The 21213-nt window shown below is 54.8% G+C and overlaps 6 protein-coding genes and 1 non-coding gene across 8 annotated transcripts; 4 read left to right on the plus strand and 3 right to left on the minus strand.

The window, feature by feature from the left end:
• Positions 1 to 3994: 3994 nt before the first annotated feature.
• ABB37_08967 lies at positions 3995 to 4113 on the minus strand. The gene has a single exon (XR_001548751.1). It is a non-coding gene; the product is annotated as a 5S ribosomal RNA (ribosomal RNA).
• Positions 4114 to 7312: 3199 nt separating this feature from the next.
• ABB37_08944 (hypothetical protein) lies at positions 7313 to 7855 on the minus strand (the record flags this gene model as incomplete). The annotated part of the gene is made up of 1 exon (XM_015808138.1): positions 7313 to 7855. One exon carries the CDS (start codon positions 7853 to 7855, stop codon positions 7313 to 7315), a length of 543 nt encoding a protein of 180 aa, XP_015653423.1.
• Positions 7856 to 8683: 828 nt separating this feature from the next.
• On the minus strand, positions 8684 to 8962 carry ABB37_08945 (hypothetical protein; the record flags this gene model as incomplete). The annotated part of the gene is made up of 1 exon (XM_015808139.1): positions 8684 to 8962. One exon carries the CDS (start codon positions 8960 to 8962, stop codon positions 8684 to 8686), a length of 279 nt encoding a protein of 92 aa, XP_015653424.1.
• A 3288-nt stretch (positions 8963 to 12250) lies between these two features.
• Positions 12251 to 14479, plus strand: ABB37_08946 (hypothetical protein; the record flags this gene model as incomplete). The annotated part of the gene is made up of 1 exon (XM_015808140.1): positions 12251 to 14479. The coding sequence occupies exon 1, from the start codon at positions 12425 to 12427 to the stop codon at positions 14477 to 14479; it is 2055 nt and encodes a 684-aa protein (XP_015653425.1). The 5' UTR covers positions 12251 to 12424.
• A 282-nt stretch (positions 14480 to 14761) lies between these two features.
• ABB37_08947 (hypothetical protein) lies at positions 14762 to 16108 on the plus strand (the record flags this gene model as incomplete). Its single annotated transcript, XM_015808141.1, has 1 exon — positions 14762 to 16108. The coding sequence occupies one exon, from the start codon at positions 14762 to 14764 to the stop codon at positions 16106 to 16108; it is 1347 nt and encodes a 448-aa protein (XP_015653426.1).
• Positions 16109 to 17000: 892 nt separating this feature from the next.
• Positions 17001 to 18843, plus strand: ABB37_08948 (hypothetical protein; the record flags this gene model as incomplete). The annotated part of the gene is made up of 1 exon (XM_015808142.1): positions 17001 to 18843. The coding sequence occupies exon 1, from the start codon at positions 17284 to 17286 to the stop codon at positions 18841 to 18843; it is 1560 nt and encodes a 519-aa protein (XP_015653427.1). The 5' UTR covers positions 17001 to 17283.
• An 895-nt stretch (positions 18844 to 19738) lies between these two features.
• Positions 19739 to 21169, plus strand: ABB37_08949 (hypothetical protein; the record flags this gene model as incomplete). Of its 2 annotated transcripts, none has more annotated exons than XM_015808143.1 (1): positions 19739 to 21169. In XM_015808143.1, the coding sequence occupies exon 1, from the start codon at positions 20204 to 20206 to the stop codon at positions 21167 to 21169; it is 966 nt and encodes a 321-aa protein (XP_015653428.1). In that variant the 5' UTR covers positions 19739 to 20203. The 2 variants fall into 2 exon arrangements, with proteins under 2 accessions (XP_015653428.1, XP_015653429.1); XM_015808144.1 differs by having other exon boundaries at positions 19766 to 21169.
• Positions 21170 to 21213: the final 44 nt, after the last annotated feature.

Raw genomic sequence — 21213 nt, forward strand, 5'->3', positions numbered from 1 at the left:
GCTTTGGGGCGCCCCAAGCTACCGCACCCCGGCGTCCCCGGAAACACGGCGAGCATAGTCCTGCTGGGCATGGACCATGCGCGTGCAACGAAGCAACCCGGAGCTCGGGTGGTGCCCTGCAGCTCTGTGACGGACCCGGCCAAGTTGGAAGAAATCGAAAAAGTTAGGGCGGAGCGTTGGGCGGATTTTCCGCGTTTTTTGCCCCTCGAGGCGGCCCCAAGTGCGTCATCGGCGAATTCTCCGGCGGGATGGTCGCGGTATGTGGAAAGCGCCGAGTCCGCTGGCTGAAATGAGCACCCTGGACCGCCCGGGAGACCTGTGGATGTGTGGTGATGGACGGGGCCGAACTCGACTTTTTTCTTTTTTTTTTTTTTTCTTTCGTTGGCGGGCCGCGGTATCCACCCCGCCCTAGCCGGGCCCCCCTAGGCAATCCCATAGCCCGGCGCCCGCCGCGCACTTTTTGCCCGCACACGCGAACGCGCACGACCGCCCAACCATTTGCGCCAAACCCGGTGCACCGCGTGCTCAGCGCCTCCAGACGCGTGCACCGCCGAAACAACCGAGCGATAAGCTTGCACGGCACTCCCGCACGAGCCGCCGGGTGCCTGCCGGGAGGGGGTTGTCCTAGCATGGGGTGCATGGCCGGTGTGCTTCCCCACCCCCCTCATTTTGCCAGCCGGCAAATTGGAACTTAGTAACTAACGCTATATAAGTATCAGTTTCTGTACTTTATTGGTATGAGAAGCTTCCAGACCGAAAGGCTGGCGAAATTTTGGGGTAGGGCGGAGCCCTACATTTTTTTTGTGCTGGCGCGGCGGGGTCTCTCTCCCCGGTGGGGTGGCGGCTGGCGCCCACACCGGGACGCCCTTGTGCCGCTTTGGGGCGCGCCAAGCCAGCGGACCCGGGTGTCGCCCGAGGCGCCGCGCACGCGGTTTCTCTTGCGCCGGACGGGCTGAATGCAACAAAACAATCCACTGCAAAAATGGTGCCCTGCAGCTCTGTGTGCGACCCGGCCAAGTTGGCACCGGTGCGGGTGGAGGGCCTGGGCTGGCCCGAAGCGCCGTCGGACCGCTTTGGGGCGCCCCAAGCTACCGCACCCCGGCGTCCCCGGAAACACGGCGAGCATAGTCCTGCTGGGCATGGACCATGCGCGTGCAACGAAGCAACCCGGAGCTCGGGTGGTGCCCTGCAGCTCTGTGACGGACCCGGCCAAGTTGGAAGAAATCGAAAAAGTTAGGGCGGAGCGTTGGGCGGATTTTCCGCGTTTTTTGCCCCTCGAGGCGGCCCCAAGTGCGTCATCGGCGAATTCTCCGGCGGGATGGTCGCGGTATGTGGAAAGCGCCGAGTCCGCTGGCTGAAATGAGCACCCTGGACCGCCCGGGAGACCTGTGGATGTGTGGTGATGGACGGGGCCGAACTCGACTTTTTTCTTTTTTTTTTTTTTTCTTTCGTTGGCGGGCCGCGGTATCCACCCCGCCCTAGCCGGGCCCCCCTAGGCAATCCCATAGCCCGGCGCCCGCCGCGCACTTTTTGCCCGCACACGCGAACGCGCACGACCGCCCAACCATTTGCGCCAAACCCGGTGCACCGCGTGCTCAGCGCCTCCAGACGCGTGCACCGAAAAAGTTGTGTCTCACTCATTATCGTGTTTGCCGAAAGAGTATTTGATGAAGTTGCTTTTCTTAAGATAGCTCAAACCTATTCTCGGGCTGTATAACGCTGCAGGGTACCTGAGTCTGGAGGTGGTTGTACCGTCCAGTGTCTTTGTTTGGAAGCTTAGCTACAAGTTGCCGCTCGTTTTGTCTTCTTGTTTGATGCTTTATCAATTAGGTTTCCTTTTTTAATTCTTCCAGATTTTGTTATGACCGGTCAACGGTGGAGGGCTCTTGTTTTGTGTCTTCGAAATAGAGGCTTCTCACACAGTTCATCTGACCTCCAAAAAACGTCTCTAACTACTGGGCGGAAATATACGTGGCGGGCTGATATTCCGCTGATGACGTCTCAATGATCTTTTTTTTGTTTCTCGTTTTGAAGTGAATTCCCGTTCTGTGACACTCCTCATCTCGTTCACGTTCTTACCGTTCTTTGTTTCTTTATCCACGGACGTAGGCGCTGAACCTTGTTTTTTCACTTCCTTCATTGAAGCGCTCCGGGTATTTAGAATGGATTCTTCTCTGAAACATCCGGTTTTGCGGGTGCCTAGATTTCCGGCTTACAAATTGTGGCGGTGCCATTATTATTATTCGTTTTCTTATCCTGCCATTGTGGCCGGCAATAAAATATATACGTGTGTGTGTATTGGCAACGACTACCGTGTGCAGGATGCATATGCGCCAACGGTGATAATAGATGGCATAAAAATGAGTCGACGTTAGATTTGTGCTGGGTGCTCCGGGACGTTGGGCATACGCGTTTCTTCCATATCCCATAAACGTGAAATATCGTGTACGTTGTCAGATGCCCAGGAAGCTGCTTCCTTGACATGTTGATAATCTCAATTTGCTTAGGCAAAATATAGCGTCTAGCATTTTCTGTCTGTGTAGTTCTCATTGAAGTACGTGTGCGCATCGTAAAGGTGGGAAGCGGTGAATGAACGTTACCATCTGTGCAGCCGCTTGTTTGATTTTGCCTTCTGTTAACCCACCCGTCAGTACTCGTGCAGCTTATTATACGTTTCTCATTATCCGGATGATACACGCGGCACCGCAGGATGCAGAGGTGAACCACCGCACTTGACCCTTCCCATTTGATAAATGCACAGCTCGTGTACGATCTCAACTGGAGTTTATCGCATCTATGCACTTGCCATTTCTCCCTGGTTGTGCCGTCTGGTCCTTTATTCAGCGGTGTTTCATTTCGCACTCAACTTCGACGGGAGACTCAACGTGCGTCAACGGCACATTTCAGGCGGTGACACATTCAGTGTGATCCGGATCAAAGAGAGCGCTGAGCAACAAAACCATCATATCAAGCTATAAAAACCGAGCACCTAAACATACACACCACCGGTACCGCTAATCGTGGCAATCCTCCAACCCCACAAATTCTTGATCTCCCTTCTCCTGCATCTCCACAGACACACAGCAAACCGACCGTCCGCAGACAAGTTACAAGAAAGCCGACACCGCATCAACTGGAGAGCGACCCTAAACTTCCGCACGGCCTCCTCGCAACACCCCAGAGCCGGGCGCGACACAAGAAACCGTCAGAAGCAACCCACCAGTGCACCTGCGGCACACAACACGGACGCCCGCCGGTAGCCCTCCGGTGCCGCCTCCTCCGGCACCCCGAGTCCTCCGCTGTCGTCCCGCTCCTTGCGCCTTCTGCGTCGCACGTCGGGCAGGCAGAAGTGCGCAGCGCCATCGCTCGCAACCGCTGCGCACTTCCCCCGCCCTCCACCAGTCCCGCAGGAGAGGGCCCAGTGCGCACGGATCTCCATCCACCCACCCAACGCAACAGCAAGAATGCCTGCATCCACAACGACAAGAGGGCGGTCCGAGTGCATCGGCAGCGCCGGAGTGTCATCAACGCACCTCCTCCGTTGTGAGCCTGCGCCCGTGCTCTCTCGCTCTCCTGCCCCTCCACCGGCGGTCCGCTGTGGCCGTCAGCGACGTGCGGGGGGAGGGGGGGGGGGCGTTGCGAAACAGTCGCGGCCGGCAGCGGCGCACGGGCAGTTGTGCACAGCTCCCCCCACGGCCTCTTGCCGCCGCCCTCCACGCGTCCGCGGAACGAAGCCGGAGCCGCTGTGCAGTCCCGAGATGCGCGGCCGCACCGTGACGCCTGGCGCGCAGCGTGCGAGCCGCATTCTCCCGAGACCGCATCTCGCCCGCACCGCCGCCGCACACCCTTCGCTGGTCCGCGTTTCGACGGCAGCGTGAGGCGAGCGAAAAGCGGGGGCGGAAAGCACCAGCGCGCGACGGCGGGCAAGGAGCCGGAGGTCGGACACGGCGAGGAGGCAGCGGGAGGCAGAGGCACCGCGCTAAAAAAAGAGTTGGGAGTACGGCACTTAGGGTTCCCGAGTCATCACTGACCTCAGTACTAACTAAGCCTGTGGGTGCTTAACTTCACAAATCGGACGGGATATGGTGTACTCACCCAAGTATGGTCGTACTCGAAAGACCGCGCAGAGCCAAGCACGCGCTGTACCCGCGGCACACAACACGGACGCCCGCCGGTAGCCCTCCGGTGCCGCCTCCTCCGGCACCCCGAGTCCTCCGCTGTCGTCCCGCTCCTTGCGCCTTCTGCGTCGCACGTCGGGCAGGCAGAAGTGCGCAGCGCCATCGCTCGCAACCGCTGCGCACTTCCCCCGCCCTCCACCAGTCCCGCAGGAGAGGGCCCAGTGCGCACGGATCTCCATCCACCCACCCAACGCAACAGAACGAGAGAAGTGTGGTGCAACTGCGATGCTGCAGCTAGTATATTCAAGCTGTTTCTGTTTGGTTCTCACTCTTCTCGAACGCATAACAGTTGGATGCGACGTATTGGATTATTGTTGGAGCTGGCGAATGGAATGACCTTCCCGGAAAAGCTGTTCATCCTAACTCACTTTCTCCCCTTTCCTTTTATTCTCTTTCTCAACTGCTAGAATGCTGCAGTTAAACATATTTTTCGTTTTTCCCATTCGCTCGACCCTGAATTCCCCACCCACCCGGCTCCGAAGTGTAGGACGGGCTACCCACTTCGTAGAGTCTGTTGAACAGTTTGTTTGTATTGGAATGAATGTCCGTATGTATAGTTGCAGTGCTTTCTATCACTTGAGTTAGACAATTCCATGATTATAATGAGGCATAGTCCTGTGCCCTTTCTGGGAGGGGATAATTTGTAGGGTGGGGGTTGTTCTTCTCACCTACCGTCTCCTTCTGTGGCACCTCACTTATCCCACGCTAGGCAGTTCTCTTCAACTAGGACTATAGTAAGTCACAGTACCAGGAGAGCAGAGTTGCTCGATGATCGCATGGCTCTGATCCGCTGCCTGATGACGCAACAAAGAAAGGGCAGCGTTGCCGCTGTAGCACCGAGTCAATCGTGCTCAGCAACCGTTGTAAGTGACGACCACAGCTCATCTGTGGGTTCGAAGTGCCGCCTCACTTCATTCTTTTTCGACGAAGCACACGCACCGGTGGAAGCACCTGGAAACAGAAACTGCTCGGCTATTATGCCGCTTGAGAAGCAACACAGTGTTGCTACGTGTTTCATCTGTGATCCAAGCACTCGTGAAAGTAGTTTGCTGTCAGGGCCAAGTGCACGTCAGACAACTCGAAAAGAAACCAAGATTGGAGGAGAGAAGAGTTGGGAGACAACGTTGAAGAAAGAATGACGAGAAAGATGACCTTGCCAGCAATTCAGCAGCGCCAACCTCTATCCCTTACCCGCACTGTCATTGCAGATGGAGAGTCATTGCAGGGCACTATTTCCTTGCAATATGAACATGCTGCGTTGCTTGCGCACTTGTGAAAGCCTCCCGTCTGACCTTACTCCGCCTTACCAAGTGCAACACTCTTTCGATGTTTCGAATTTAGGGAGAGTTTATGTCAAGTGAAAACGATAACAAAGGAAAGATGAATTCAATGAATTGGTACTGATCGCTTTGTCAGACAGTTTCCTTCAAGCGACTGTGCGCAGCAAGCGGAAACAAAGGTATGCTATTCTTTCCTGTTGTTGTGCATCGACACACACAAAAAGGAGACTGCGCTAACGGACCTGGGGTTTTGAGATATTGCGTGATGTTGAAACAACAGTTCAAAGGACTGTAACGCTCCGAAACGCCTCGAAACCGCCAAAGGAAAAAGTGGGGTGCGGCATCGATCGAACCGGATGGAAGAAAAAGAGATCAAAAGTGAAGAGGAGCCCGCAAAGGGAAAAGTACTAGTATTATTATTGAGGAAAGAAAAGGAACGTGGGCAACTCACACAAAAAGTGATAGACGCATAATACGCACTGCGCACCCGCAGATGAGGCAAACAACAAACTGAAGGAGAGACGGAGGACAGCGCAGAGGGTGGCTGACCGCAGGCACTCCTCGTCAGCGTGATGGAATTCAAAGAAAAATATTTAAAAAGTGCGAATGGAGATCATCTTCGGAACAGCAGTCCTATGCTCGTCTTGTACATAGCCGGACCTTTAGGGAGCGGCTGAGAGAAGGAGTATCTTTGGCGTTTGTAGCAAGGACATCTCAACGCTTACGGCCCGTGGATGCCGCAAGGATACCGACATCTACGAAGTGGCTGTCGCCACAGAGTTCGATTTCAGCGAGTCATGAATGGCTTTCCAGAAAATTATATCTCCTTCCTATTCCAGCATACCACAAATAGAAGTCACTAAGCAGCATATAAATTACAGCCACCAGGATTATTATGGGGCTTATGTAGCCTGTATCGATCGCGCGGATTTGCGGGCACGGGTTGAGTCTATGTAAACTGCATAGCATGCACCTTCTTGCATTGACTGACTGAAGGAACGGTGCACCAGCAAGGCCGCTCACGTCTACCCCGGATCCACCGTTGTTGGATATGTCGATCTTGCTGAGTAGTAGGCAGCAGCTGAGATCTTCTACACTAAACAGCTCTTCACACTTCTCCGCAACAAGTTTCTCCAGACGCTCCGCTCCGGCGAGGCCGCGAAGGCTCTCTAAAGATTCGTTTTAGGATACGTCAAGTTTTCTGAGGTGGGGGCAGCTGCCAAGGCCGTCCAAATTATGCAAATTACAAGACGATGCAACGAGAGTTTTGAGGTGTGGTGCGTCTGCGAGATCCGAAACACTCTGCAGGTGACGATTTTCGGAGACGTCGAGATCAGTGAGCGTCGGATAGCTCGCCAAATCCATTACCGACTGTATTCTACAACGGGTGGCTGTCAAACGTTGAAGGTGCTGCGATCCCGCCAGCGCAGCAAAGTCAATCAGCTTCCTAAATCCTCGAACGCATATTTCGCTGATCGGCATTTTTGCTGCAACACGTAACGCGTGATTCACGTCGACAACAGCGCGAGAGTCACCATACGTTCAATTGCAATTAATTGACAGTTTCGTCACGTTTGGAAACGTCGAAAGCGCACAGAGAAACATGCCGCACTGACCGTCACACTCTAATGCGGGGTCTTGTACGCACGCAGCTTTTGTGCTGACATTGATGTGCAGCTCCTCCACTCGGGTCCTCACACGATCTGTCAGAAATGCCAGCACGTCGCTACGTTCATCGTGGACGGTGACACTCAGCGGAAGCTGGCACCGAGCCGCCCACCACAGCGCGTGTGCAATCTTTAGAGGATTCACGCTTTTCCCGGTTGCTGTGATCTCGTGCATCAGCCGGTTGTCTCATACCGCCACACCACGACAGTCCATTTCATCGTCACGGTGACTTCTCAGAGTCTCTCTGTCCAGCCTCATCTGCGGACACACGGCACTCAGTGTGTGAACACTGCGAGTGGTGGACTGCTTGCCCATGAAACTCACTATCTGAGCAATGCCGTCCATTTGCAGACGCCCCAGCGCTGTGTGAGCGTCACCAGTTGAATCGCAGGAGAGTGACGCATCAAAGTCCTCAATGTGGCCCTGAAGCTGCATCTTCGTAAAGTGGGGCTTTGTTTTTTGGTGTGTGGAGCTGTTCGTGAGATCGCATTTGTCTGCATAGGTGTTGGAGTTGAACTCGTCTACTGGAAGAGCTGTGTAATGCGCTGATGGTAGATCTGAGGGAAGGAGAAGAGGTCGAAGTAGAGCGATGAGAAACGATTTGTGTCTTCCGCATGTAGAGCAACAGAGAGCAAAAGATACAGCTCTCCTGCGTGCGAAACTGTTGCTGCAGAGAAGAAAATGAGAGGCCTCATAGCAGCGCAACTGTGACGACGCAGCTCCACACATTTTGTGTACACCTGTTGACCGAGACCGTCGCCGCTTCCGTTGCCTCGCTTGTTAAGTCTCACCACTGCTACAGTGCAGTAGCGCCTGCTGAGGAATCCCTTCGTTTGTCTTTCAATTTGAATCTGCGGATACAGCCACTGTGCAGCAGTTGCTAAACACTGTAGCTGATAGTTAACATGAACCATCAGAAGGGAAACTCCCAATAAATCAGCAGAGGATACACGCTCCCCAAGCATGCAAGGAAGTGAGCGCTATTGGCTGCTCCGAGCAACTAGAAGGAAAAGAAGGAGGATGAACAGAGTTTCATTGTAGGAATCTTCAAGGTAGACCACAAGTAAACCGCGTAATCACAGATGGTGGCAGGAGAAGTCGGAGCTCGTGGTGAATTGTCGGATGAGTGGTGAAAGCAAAGAACGCGGAATACCGCGTGAGATCGGTGGGTCGTGCAACGCTGCTGATCTATCCTGACACTTCTATCTCTATAGCACCATCCCTTCACAAAGGTGCAACTCTGCACTTACACACCAGCATCAAGCGCTTCAATCCGAAACGATGGTGACTTTATTTTCTGCTCGCGTGTGTGCACAGACAATTGTCACGCTGCTCTGCCATTGAATACCCCACTGTTGTTGTCGTGTGGGGAGTGACCTCTCTATCTTATGATTTCTAAACAGCAGCTCAAAACAGCTAACGCCGATCACGTTACCTCACCCACACATTGAGCAGTCCCAGGATGGTGGATTGAACAAGAGTGCTCACGTCCGCCAACAGCGCATTCCCACAGACACACAGTAACTTCAGTAAGCAGCAGACAGCGGCCTCAACACCTTACGTTACGCAGCCCGCATTCACGGACAGTAAGCTTCTCCAGGAGTTGTGCGCCAACCAGATCGCGGTGATCCTCCATAAACCCATTGTCGGACACATCGAGTGCTTCGAGTATTGAGCAGTTCTTCGCGTTACGAAGATGCTCTTCTTTCGCTGTTGACTGCTGTTAAACGACGCAAGTGCAGTGAACCAGCCAACGCAGAGAAGTGGTTGTGTATATCCAGGTTGAAAAATGTCAACCCGGTGATTGACATCTGCGCAGCCACAAGTATCTTGCATTGCATAGGAGCGACGGCTGTACCACCGGCATTACTAATTCCGTTAAGTGAGGGGACATCGACAGCTTGTCAAACAGCAGTGCCGCAAATCGCATCAGCCGCGTGCAGGCCCCTGAGCGTGTGGGCTCTCTTGATAGGCCGTCTGCACCTGGCGGTGCGACGAAAGCAGTCCCTCATCGATAGGGCGTGTGCGCCTTGCTCCCGCTGAGCACACACACAAGCACCTACCCACCAGGCGAGTGCGCAAGCCTAAATTGATTCGTCGTGTCTTCAGTCCCCACACTCGTGTCCACAAGGTGGTTGCCTTCCTCGTACACTCCTAGTATTTACGTTCTGTTTTCGTAACGCCCAATCAGTGATTCTGTATGGAATCTCTTCTGCGGACTGACAGCGCACAACGCTTGTAGAGTGCATTTGAACGGCTCTTGTGAGATACAGCCCACTAATTGAACAAGACTATTTCACACAAGAAACAGGACAGTGCAGTACATGCACCACCTTCATAGCTATCGAAGAATGCAGCGTTGGGATCCGTCATGCTATTCGCGAACTATGCAACTGGTTGCTCCATCGCACCTTGATTGTGTGTGGGTAATGGTACTCGATCGAAAAAGAACTTTATCGTTACAGCAAAGCCCTCGTTACGATTCAACTCGCTAAAAAAGCTGAATGCATAAAAAAGATTGATACTTCTTCTTCAAATACAGACAGTGATCACACTACGCTTTAATGCAGTTTGAGAATTTAAACAGAGATCGCTACTAAGACCTGGAAAAACAACGCGCAACCGTGTACCAGGGTAGTTCAGCTGCTTACCAGACAACATCTCAGCCGAAAGAGAAGCAAAGGAGGCTGCGCTCTCGCATCCCTCATCGTGCCTTTCTGTCGTTTCGCCGCATATACCTGTCGACAGTCGACTTCTAAGCCACCATCATGTACATGAAAGACGCATCCCCAAAGAACAGTAGTTCATTTGTTTTCTCACTACGGCGTTACGACTACACCTCACGCACATCTCCACTTCGTACGTTGCACGGTCGGTATGAGCCACCACAGGTGCGACTTCGCCTTGCAGTGGATTCGAGAGAAAGAAGTCAGTTATATCCCAACAATTGCAAGTAGGCACCCTACACTGGGTCTCTCACTTATGAGAGCACCGCCTACGCAACCAAGCTTGTGGTGACGCTGCAGTAAGCTTCTTCGTCCTCACAACACATCACATCAATGAAGCCTGCAGCGCAGTGCTTATCTCAAAGTTACTTAGAGAGAATTGGATCAGTTGAAACGATACGATGCGCGGCTCTTGCATCCATTCAAGTCGCACACCAACGACAAATAAAAACATTATGAGCTCCACTTCTCGGACCAACGCTTTGCACCCCAGTTGCAACAGAAGACATCATGGCATGCCAATTATTCCAGAAGACTACCACACCAGCGTCATTTCGACGATAGTACGCAATGTGAAAACCGAGAGAGTAGCACATTCTTTTCATGTGCGAGATGCTGCCAGAGGTGAGTTTCGTAGAGCGGACCGAGTCCTCAAGACGTTGTTGAAGATGCGTTCCCATCGTGAAGCCTCATTACAGCGAGGCACTGATGAGACAGGCGTGAAACAATTGCACACTGCTACGCGAAGGGTCGAAGTGGATCAGCAGCAGCAACGCGACAAATACGCCTTCTAGTGGAGATTCGCATCTCGTTATTTTCCAACAGTCAACTTGCTGTGTTTCCAGCAACAAAGATAACGCTCGCTTTTTACACAGGTGAAACGACTTTACCTGTCCCACTGCTGTAAGTAGAGCACAACGCACCTCTATGTCGACAAAGAATCGCAAGCTCTCAGTGAAATCATTTGCGTTAAGAAATCCTAGGTCCGCAACGTCGCAGTTGCTAAGAGCTTTGTGCTCAGCAGTCGCCATTTACTTGTACCAAACCTCTCTTTGGTATTCTTTTCTCCGTTTCCTTTGACCTAGGCGCTTCTCCAGCAACCACTAATTCTGCTACTCGTTAGTGTCCAGCAGCTCTGATACTATTTTTCTCTGCCATGAACTCACAACTGCAACGATCGTGTTATCCACGAGAGTCACCAAACGGGTATCGAGAATGCAGCGTCCTTCGCAAGCGTGAACACAGAAAAGACATCACGCACGTACCGTCCACATCACGTGCGACAGCTGTTCTCCTTTTCAATGTGTGAGTTTACCAGCATCTTTACAAACAGCACCACTGCACAGGAGGACACTTACAAAAGAAGGGTTGCACGCTTAGCTCGTCTCCCTTAAGAATTGTTTGAGCAGGCACACAATGGAAGACTCTTAAGCGTATTAGAGTTTCAGTGTAAGAACCCTGTTCGTTTCAGCTGTCAAACACAACGCGATCAACACTGTCACGGCATGTACAGCCGCTGGTAGCCAGACGCTTGTCAACACTGGCAATCCGTCCAAATACGCTCCTTTCTAGGGAAGCTATCTTTGATATCTCGCTTTTGTTCTGTCCCGAAGAGTGACGCAATTCAAGTCTTTAAGCGACGCCAAAATAATGGAGGCGAACCCGCATGCTTGTCATCAGGCCAAATCACTGAGATCTTCTCTTCCTCTCTCCTTCCTATTGTTGGTATGGAACTCAATGCGATCCGAAAGCGGACACAGTCCGTCACCGTTACCCTGTCTGTTCCTCTGACTTCGTTTCGCGAACCGAGCAGGTAGAGCGGAAAGAAAGGCACACCGTTGCGGATTCTGAAGAGAGCTTTGGAATGCGACGTCGGCCATTGAAGAGAAGATGTCAAAACCACACGCGCTCAACTCGTTCATTGTGCAGATCGCCTGTGCACGGTGGTCGCGTAACTTGTTTACCGCTTCACCAAAACAGTCACTAATCCGATTTCATCGACAGCTGCGTTCTGTCACACACACAGAAAAAAACCTTCGGCAGCCTTGACCTTCGCCTGCATAAAAAAAAAAAAGAATTTTTTGTACACCGTTTTGGCGCTCTGGAGGCACTTAATGGCCACATCTTCCCTCGTAATACATCAGGGGCCTTTTGGCTGCGTCTGTGTGTCAACACGAGCCATGGGAGCTCTGCAAAACGAACACAGCGTTGAGCGCTTCTTTAGATGTGCATCTCTCTCGGTGTGGCAGCGCCGAAATCGAAGTTTTGTGTCTCGTTCCCCTCAAAGCGTCTTTGTGTGATAACAGAGCGAGTCAGGGGAGGGGGCGGGGGCAACACCTACGGGTTGTACAGCTGCTGCTCGTACTGTCTCTTTCTTTGCCTCCTGCCTCTGTCACGTAGCTTCAAATGCTCAGAGAACGCTTTAGTGCTGTGTGCTACGCAGCAGTGTGGCGGCATTGGTGAGCTCATCTGTCTTGATTCATCATTAGCTCCAAAGAGCCCCAAACTGTTTTACTGCTGGTGCTCCTCTTTCTTTGCTTCTTAGTTGAAAGTCTATTTATACGTTCTGAGAATGCTTGAAGTGAACTGCAGCAACATCGAGTTTGATGAGGTGGCTGTAAACGACATTCCAACCTATCGGCCGATTCGAGTACGAAACAAAACCGATACTCCATTGTCTGTCAGCATCGCTTCCAGCAGCTCGTTGCTGCGCTTCCAGTTGCACAACGAAAACTATGACGCCATCCAGCAGGTTGGATTGCGCGACTCTCTCTACGTATACGGCGAAGCGTTTGATCTTGTCGGCCTCATCACATCCTTTGAGCTTGCCCCACATGAAGAAAAACAAATGGTAGTTGCCTTCCGCGCCGAGCCTGCTGCGTTCTCTCATCTCGTTACGGGTGCACAGGCAACTTCTTTCATCGGCACGGTGCAGCTCACGACTACCAGTGCGCAGCCAGCGCCACCTTCGACGCTTCGAGACAACGCCGAAGACACAACAGGTGACGATGCAACGCAGGTAGCGTCACCGACTTCTTCTTCGCAGCAGAGCACCAGATCCTTCACGATTCCTTTTCGGGCAAACGTGTACGTCTCGTTTCTGAAACTCTCTTTTACCGAAATTCAGGTCGCTATGGCACCCAATAAAACGCAGGTTGCCGACTTTGTCGTCACCAACACCTCCTGCCAACCGGTACTGTTTCTGATTCGCGATCAACCGATGCCGCTGAAAGGCCTGGATGTTGCCCTCTACGAAGCCGACAAGTTTGAGGATCCGAAGCTGGGGCACCGCATTTTGCTGGACAGCTACGCGTCCATGACATTCTCGCTGATGCTGCGCTCTGGTGGGGCGAACTCGAACGTGCAGCAGCAGTATCACACCGTTCTCCAGTGTGACAATTTGCGTGACAAACGCAACTCAACGTTTGTGTACGTCAACGTCAACGTCGGGACAGAAGCAGATGGTGACTTTTTGGAGCTTTTGGACACATCGATCGACTTCGGCGATGTGTATCGCGGTACGAAAGCGCTAGCGCAACTCCGCGTTCAAAATGTTGACAGTCGTGAGGACGTTGTCGTGCGACTCGCCGACACCGATCGACGCAAGTACGACGGCAAGTTCTCGTTGATGAAGGGCAGCGCGACGGTGGATGAGCTGACAATCGTGGCGCGGAAAGGGAGTCCGTCCACGGCTATCACGCTGATGTATCAACCCTCTTACGATGCCGAAAACAGGGAGACAGCAAAGAAGAAGTTTGAAGTCGAACTGCTCGCAGAATCGGCAAGTCGCGCCAGCAGTCAACGTGCGGTGATTCGATGTGCGGTGATGCTTTTTACGAGTAACATCGTGGTGTCTCAACACTCCGTCAACTTTGGTGGCTGCCAGGTCGGACAGAGCAAACGTTACACCTTTCTGATTGAATACCATTCGCCACTGCAAAGAAAAAATGTAATGCAGCTGCGCAGCAAAATTATTCAAATCGAGGGAATCCTGCACACAAACAAAAGCGCACTCCAAGAGCTGTGCGAAAACTTTACCATTGCGCCGTCAGCGTCACCACCTCTCACGCTGAGAATAACACCGCAGCGTGTGAATCCAATGTATCGCAAGCAGCTCACCATTATCAACGCGTCCAATCCGGTGGAGGACCGGCAGGTGATGAACATCGAGGCAAACAACATGTCAACACGTGCAACAAAGTTGCACGACGAGTTGTACTCGTGGAAATGCGATCTTGGTGGCAGTGGCAACAACAGCGGCGGCACCGATGTCGCTGACACTCGTCACGGGCCGTCCACGCTGTGGGCAATCTCAGACGTACTGCTGCTCATTCCGTACAGTGTGCAGTCGAAGGTGAATCGTGAGGTGGTGCTAAACATGCGCTCGTCGTCGCCGGAGATCGAAGTTTTCTACTCCACCGATGTCGTCCTGTGCGACAAACTAGGCGAAATATCAGCGGAACTCCGGCGGCTCTGCTTGTACGGCGAAGGCGAGGACTCCAGCTATCTCACAAACGAATCCGCCGAGCAGCTCTTCAAGGCGCGTGCGATACTCCTGAAGTTTCTGAGTGAAACGTCACGCAACATTACGAACCGCTTTCTTCTGGAACTGAACGCGTCGCTGTAGGCGTACGCGTTGATTATTCGTACTGCCTGCCCAACAGAGACAGTGACGAAGGAGGACGGCATCTCCATCGCAGCGGATGGAATTGAGGCGCCGCGGTTTGTGCGTTTGTCCTATCGGCTGTGCGGCACAACATTTGAACTAAAAGGCCAAAATACGAAGAACTTTGGCGAGGTGAATATCGGCGTGAAGAAAACCACGAAGTTACCCATCGTAAATCGGTGTAACTGATTTCTGTTTCTGCAGCTATCGAAGTCGCGTTCCGTCACGGCAGAGCACATTCGGATGGAGCACAGCGATAAGCAATCCATTTTTCTCCCGATTCGTCCGTACGCGTCACGCGAGATCGAGCTCACCCTGTATCCTGGCATCAAGGGTGTGCTGCAGGAGAAGATACACGTCACGAACATTCTCAACATTCAGAACTCGATCACGGTGACAATCAAAGCAGTCGTGACGAAGGCAGTTACGTTTGAAATCAGTCCTGACTCGTGGGTGTTCGAGATGACGGTGCCACCGTCGGCGAACGTGACATTGCCTATGGTCCCATCCGCGGCACCGGCTGCTTCCAGTAACGGGACAGATGACCGCATAGGTGGGAGTGGTGGCGGTGCAAGCTCAGGCACTGCGTCGAACGCGCGTGTGGGTGCGAAGTTCACCGTAACAAATACGAGTAACTCGCGACGGCAAATTATTGCGCGCGTGGAACTCAGCAATTCGAATTCGGCGTCAGGCGTGACCGCGTCGAATCCGTACCTTTCGTTTCCTGGAGTCAAAGTGGCGGTGCAGCTTGACATGACACTGACGGGGGCCAGCTCCGGCTCCACGCGAAAGCTGGAAGAACATATTGAGAAGCTGGAACAGAAGCTGAAGACTTATGTGCGCAAGAAGAAGACGGAGAAGGCGGAGAATGCACGGCGGAAGATTGAGGCGTACAAGTTGGCGCTGAAAGGTGAGGAGGTGGATTTAACGGCGCTGGAATCCGCGCAATCGAACGCGCAAGGCGCAACCGATCATGAGCTATCGGAGAGTGAAGATGAGAGTAGTACAACTGCGCTGCAGGCGTTGAAGAGCAAAACACAGCAGAGCGATGTGGTGCAGCTGCTGCGTCGCGAAGGCGTTGCGCTGCCGTCAATGGGAGCCGGTGAATCAGTGATGGTCACGTTATTCCTCGTGTGCAAACGCGCGCTCAACGAGTCAATCCCGGTGTCGCAATCTCAAACCATGAATATGCTGTTTTACGAAGCGCAGGATCAGGAGGCAAATCGAATTATCCCAATCGATATGATTTTAATGCGCACTCCCGGTGACACTCTTCCGCATCAGCTGGCTGTCCCCGTCGACGTCGCTGCAGCCGCGCAGTTGTTGACTTCCGTGCCGTCAGTAGTCAACGCAACAAGTGCTCAAGGAAAGACGAGCATCGATGCGTCACGTGCGGACGTTGCGACCGACCCACTCACTGCACCCTCCACAGAAGCAGCGGCGAAGAGTACATTTGTACCGTCGCGCGTGCAACAGGCTCGGCCACCCCCATCCATTCGCCTCGCCACGACAGGGGCTCTTGCGAACAGCGGCGGTGGTGGCCGTTTGTGCTCCACCTTCATGGGCCACCCGTTGCTGGTCCTGCGCTAATGCATCGTGAATGTTCAGACAGAGTTCAGCTTCCTCGTGGAGGCCGCCGTCTTCACTCCGGGCTCTGCTCCTCTGCTCTCCGCAGCCGGCGGTGGCAGCCGTGAACGCGAGTACGACATTTTTGGTCGCTTCCTCGACACCATCGATGCCCTGCCGTGCACCTCCAATTCCTCCTCGTGTTGCGACCGAGAACTTTCTCTTTTTCTTTTAATGGGCTTTAGTGCGTAAGGGAAGAGAGAAAACCGGCGTTTCTCCTGCTGCAGTGTGCGGGGTGTGAGCCGTTGTTGCGATTCTGTGGTGCGTACATACATTGGCGCTCTTTTTAGTTTTCATTCTCTTTGTATTCTTATCTCCTTCTGCTGTTGTAGTGGACGCCGCGTAGGCTGCTCCGAGTTGGATACGTGTGTGTGCGCGTGCCTTGTGTGGGCTTCATTTGCTGATTCTACCTACGAATTCGTCTGTCAACGTTTGACCACAGAGGCGCGCAGGTGTGGCAGACCGCCTCAGCAAGCGAGTCGGCGCTTTGTGTTCCCTCTGGTGGGAGTGGCGTCGCACAGTTCACCTTCACTGAGCCGGATGCGAAGTTGATTCGGTTGGGCTTCGCTGTTGGGATGCGTACGTGTAATAAGGCCATAAATGGAACAACAGCAACAGAGGAGCCGTTACACCCTTTGTGAGTCCCCCAGATGCCGCTCGTGGGTTGGATGGACACCACACATGAAGCACGAGAAATTGCCTCCAAACAACGCCTTCTGTGCTCTTCTGTGGAGCCTCTTAATAATGATCTTTTGCGGTGTCCTTCTCTCCCTCTTCCACCTTCCTCTGCGGCTTAACTGCTATTTCCGCGCTGCGGCGCGACACGTACCTCGTGCACTGTGCCTCCACGCTCATTAGAAAGAAAACGAAAGTAAGATTCATCGCACCCAACACAGCATCAACGAGGCAACAGCGTGCAACGCAGTCCAGCGCTTCCGGGATTTACACGGCTTCCGATTGCTACGGAGTCGCAAGTGTGGTAGCACCGTGCGGCAGCAAGTGCGCGCTACCCAGTACAGCAAGAATAGCAACAGCACCCGCAGCGGCGTGTTCCGTAGGAGCGGCCTGTATAACAGTTTTTTCTTCTCTTGCTTTCTTTGTTTGACTCGCCTAGCACCGTCGCTGCGTCTGCTTCGCCGATGTCTGCAGAGGTGGACCGTGAAGCCTTTATGCGCCTAATGGGCCTGACGGCGGCTGACGTTGCCGACCCGGATGGCGTACCCCAACGCACGCCTTCTCGCACGGACGCCTCTTCCTCCTCTTCCACAGAGGCAACGGCGGCGGCCGCCATGGCCCATCGCAATGCCCCCGCATTCAAGGTTAGCTCCTCCCCGACGTCCTCAGCTGAGGGACTGTCGCAGTCGGCGTCCCTTCGCGGCGAGGCCGACCTTCTCTTCAACTCCTACTCAAACGGCAAATCGTGCTTGAAGGGCGGGGGTGTCGGCGCGGGGCTCAACAGCACCTTCACACCCTCGGCGGAGCGCCGCGCTGCACCGCTGAAGCAGTCCGCACGCACCGTTTCCTTCGACACCCCACCGCACCGCGCCCCCACCGCTGCTCCCGCATCGATGCCGCCACGTCCGGCCTCGACGGCGGAGACGCTGAAAGAGGAGGGCAATCGCGCCTTCGAGGCCGGACTCTTCCTGCAGGCCGTCCAGCGCTACTCAGCGGCCATCGAGGCGCTCGGTCAGAGCGGCGCTGTGGATGGCGGTGGTGACAGCAGCAGCAGCGGCAGTGCCACGCGTTCTGCGCAGGTGGAGCTACTGGCGGCGCTGCACAGCAACCGCTCCGCCGCCTACTTGCAAGCCGTCCGACAGTGGGGCAGTGCGGAGGAGGCCTACGGACGTGCGCTGTGCGACGCGGACCGGGCGGTGGCGCTGCGGCCCTCGTGGTTCAAGGGGTACGCCCGCCAGGGAGACGCGTACTTCAAGCTGCGCCGCTACGGCCCGGCGGCGGAGGCGTACGAGATGGCCCTGCAGCTCGACCCGCGCAACGCCACGTTGGCCAACGCCCTTGCCGAGACCCGACTGCGCGCGAAGCAGGCGGCGCGGGAGGAGTTGGAAATGCGCCGCTCGATGCGAGCCACGGGGAGCTCACGCGTGTCGAGCATGGGATCGACCGAGAGGGACTTGGATGGGACGAAGCTGTCGGACAGTGCCGGCCGCACACAGGAGACCGGTGCTCGCCATCTCAGCGGGCAGACGCAGCAGCTCTGGCAAGACCTGAAGCACGAGGTGGAGGTGACAACGCACGCACCGACGGGCGACGCGTACCGCTTGCAGCAGCTCGAGCGATTTCGCAGCCGTGGCGGCGCAGCGAGGCCGGAGCAGGAGAGCGGACCTCTCCCTGGGCCGGCGTCTACGCGTGATGGTCATCCTCCTCCTCGACCCACCGTCACACGTACCCCGTCGCCAAACGAGAAGACGACGTCGTCTACCTCCCGCTGTCGTGAGGACCGGGCAGCGATATCGACCGCCGCTTCTGCAGTCTCGGCGTCTTCCTCGGCCCCGGTGCCGCCTCCGCGCAGGTCGGCGAACAACTTCCCGACCGCGGGCGGCATTCCGGCCGCCGTGGCCAACTTCGGTGGCTCGGTGACGAGTGCGCGCGATGTGCCGTACGAGTTCTCCAGCGCGGCTGCCGCCGCCTACCAGGCGAAGCTGTTGGATGCTTTTCGCCAACGCAAGGCCCGAAGGTCGTGAACAGCAGAAGAAGAAAAACGAAGTGGCAGCACAGTTGTGTCTCCGTGTGTGTGCTCCTTCGTTGTTGATGCGCAGGCGGGAACTCTCTCTGCTGTTGTGGCCTTCATGCGTTCTTTTTTCCCTTTCTTTTTCCTTTTACGTTATTATTATTGGCATTCGTCTCCGTCTCCAGCTGCTTGATGTGCGTACGCATCTGTATGTATTTCCGATGTCCATAGCTCACGGCTTTGTGGTTTGACTGCCGCGTTGACGAAGGGAGATTGGCGAACGAGAGGGACGCAGGTTTTCCACCTCCACGACGCAACGCGCTTTTTCTTCTCCACCATCTACTCTCTTCTTTGGGGTTTTGCGTTTCATGCGCGGAGTGCCACTCACATACACACACACAAGGACGAGGCACTCCGCTGACCGTCTCAACGTAGTTTTCCCTTCTCTTCTCTCTCTTGTCTTCTTGTCTTGTTGTTTGCTGTAACCGTAATGACATGTTAGCATTACATACTGGAGTGCTGATATCCCCCTTTTCTGATGTTTGCGGTTGTTGAACCCCTTCTCCGTCTCTTCTGGAATGCATTCGCCTGAGACACCTCTCCTTATCTCCTTGCAAGTTGAGTTTTGTTGTGTCGCCTCCTCTTCCATGCGTTCGAAATGGAATGAACGCTGCTCGCAGAGACGTCGTGGGAGTTTTCCAGTTTAAGTCGAGTTCGCAGAACCTGCCATGTTGGTGTAGTGCTACGCTACCTGCTGGAATGCCTGTTGTTGGAGGCGGACCCACGTACCGTGTCAGCGATTGTTACGCCGTGTAAAGCATCTCTTTTATCCCTCTCTCTGCACGCCATTCTTCAGGTGGGAAAACTGAACTCCTTCGCCCTCCCTCTCGCACCGTCCACCTCTTTGAAGTACACCGTCCTTCACCATTTCGTGCAGAGCACACACAACCCAGAGCTGCCCAGTGCGAGAACAGCGATCCTCTCCGCTCGAGTGTATATAGATATATCCGTTAGTGTTGTTCCGTTCGTCCCGCGTCCTTCACTAGACATTGTGGTAACCGAGAGCGCCGCTACGTGGCCTGCATAACACCTCCGTTCCTTTTCCCTTCTACAGCTTTCATTGCCCACGCACCAACACGGAGAGTCCGCAAAAAACAAAAAGGGCTGCTGATACTCTCTGAGCCTTTCGCACCTGCACCTCTTCACGTTCGATAGAGGAGGAACTCCAAACATCGCCTTTGTGGTCGAGGCTCTTTCCACTTACTGTTTTTTACGAGATACACACATTGATACACAGCCGGATCCACCGTAGTCGGCGCACTCATCTCTATACACACACACACAGATAGATCGATAGACCGATACAGAGCGAGATGTCTGTGGAGCTGGTGGCGCAGTGGGCGAAGCGCGTGAGCGACGCTGAAGAGGAGGCGCGCCGCATGCAGGAGGACATCGACGCCGTCAAGCAGCAGCGGAGGACGCTGAAGGCGGACATCCGCAAGTACGAGGACGTCGTCGCCTCGGAGAAGCACGACCTTCTAGCGTCCCTCGAGAGGGTGGAAGCCCAGGCGAAGGAGCTCGGCGCGCAGTGTGACGCCGCGCTGGCCGAGAAGGACAGGGTCGAGGCGGAGTACGTCGCTGCCCTCGACGAGTACGAGAAGCTACACTTCTTCGTGCGCGACATCCAAGACGCCGAGGAGCGCCTCCAGAGCCGCGAAGATCTAGAAGCGAAGCTGCAGCGAGATAGCCTGGAATGGGCGGAGGAGGAGCACGCCTTGCGGCGCCAACTGCACCAACTGCAGCAGCAGCAGTCGCAGGCACGACGGACGCAGCAGGCGGAGCTGCAGGAGGCGGAGGCGCAGCTCGCCAGCGTGGAGCGGCGGCAGCGGGAGGCGCGGGCGGCGCGGTGCGGGGAGGTGCAAGAGGCCACTACCCGTACTGCCGCCGCCGTCGTCCGCCGGAGCAGCCGTCCGCCAGCACCCTCGGCGGAGGAGAGCGCGTTTCTGCACGCCAACGCGGGCGGGGCCGTCCCGACACGCGCGGCTCCGCTGCGATCGTGTTTGAGGACCTCGATGACGGCCGCAGGGAGTGCCGGCAGCAACAGCGGGGCTTTCCCCGAGAATGCAACGGCGTCTGCGCCGGTGAGTCGATGCGCCTCTCAGTCGTTGTTGGCGGAGTCGGGGCCGAGGGAGGGCGAGGGCGGCACGGCGAACGCCGCGGCAGCCACGATGCCGTCACTGCAGGTGCTGCAGAAGATGCGTGCACTTTCGTACGCCGGACCTGGCAAGCCCGGCTCCCGCAAGCGTGAGTTCCTCGGTGAGGCGACCAACGAACAGTAAATGCGCCGTTATCGATTTGAGACGAGCACTACTTAAAAAACAAA

This window comes from Leptomonas pyrrhocoris (assembly GCF_001293395.1).
Source record: "Leptomonas pyrrhocoris isolate H10 chromosome Unknown, whole genome shotgun sequence".
Taxonomy (NCBI): domain Eukaryota; phylum Euglenozoa; class Kinetoplastea; order Trypanosomatida; family Trypanosomatidae; genus Leptomonas; species Leptomonas pyrrhocoris.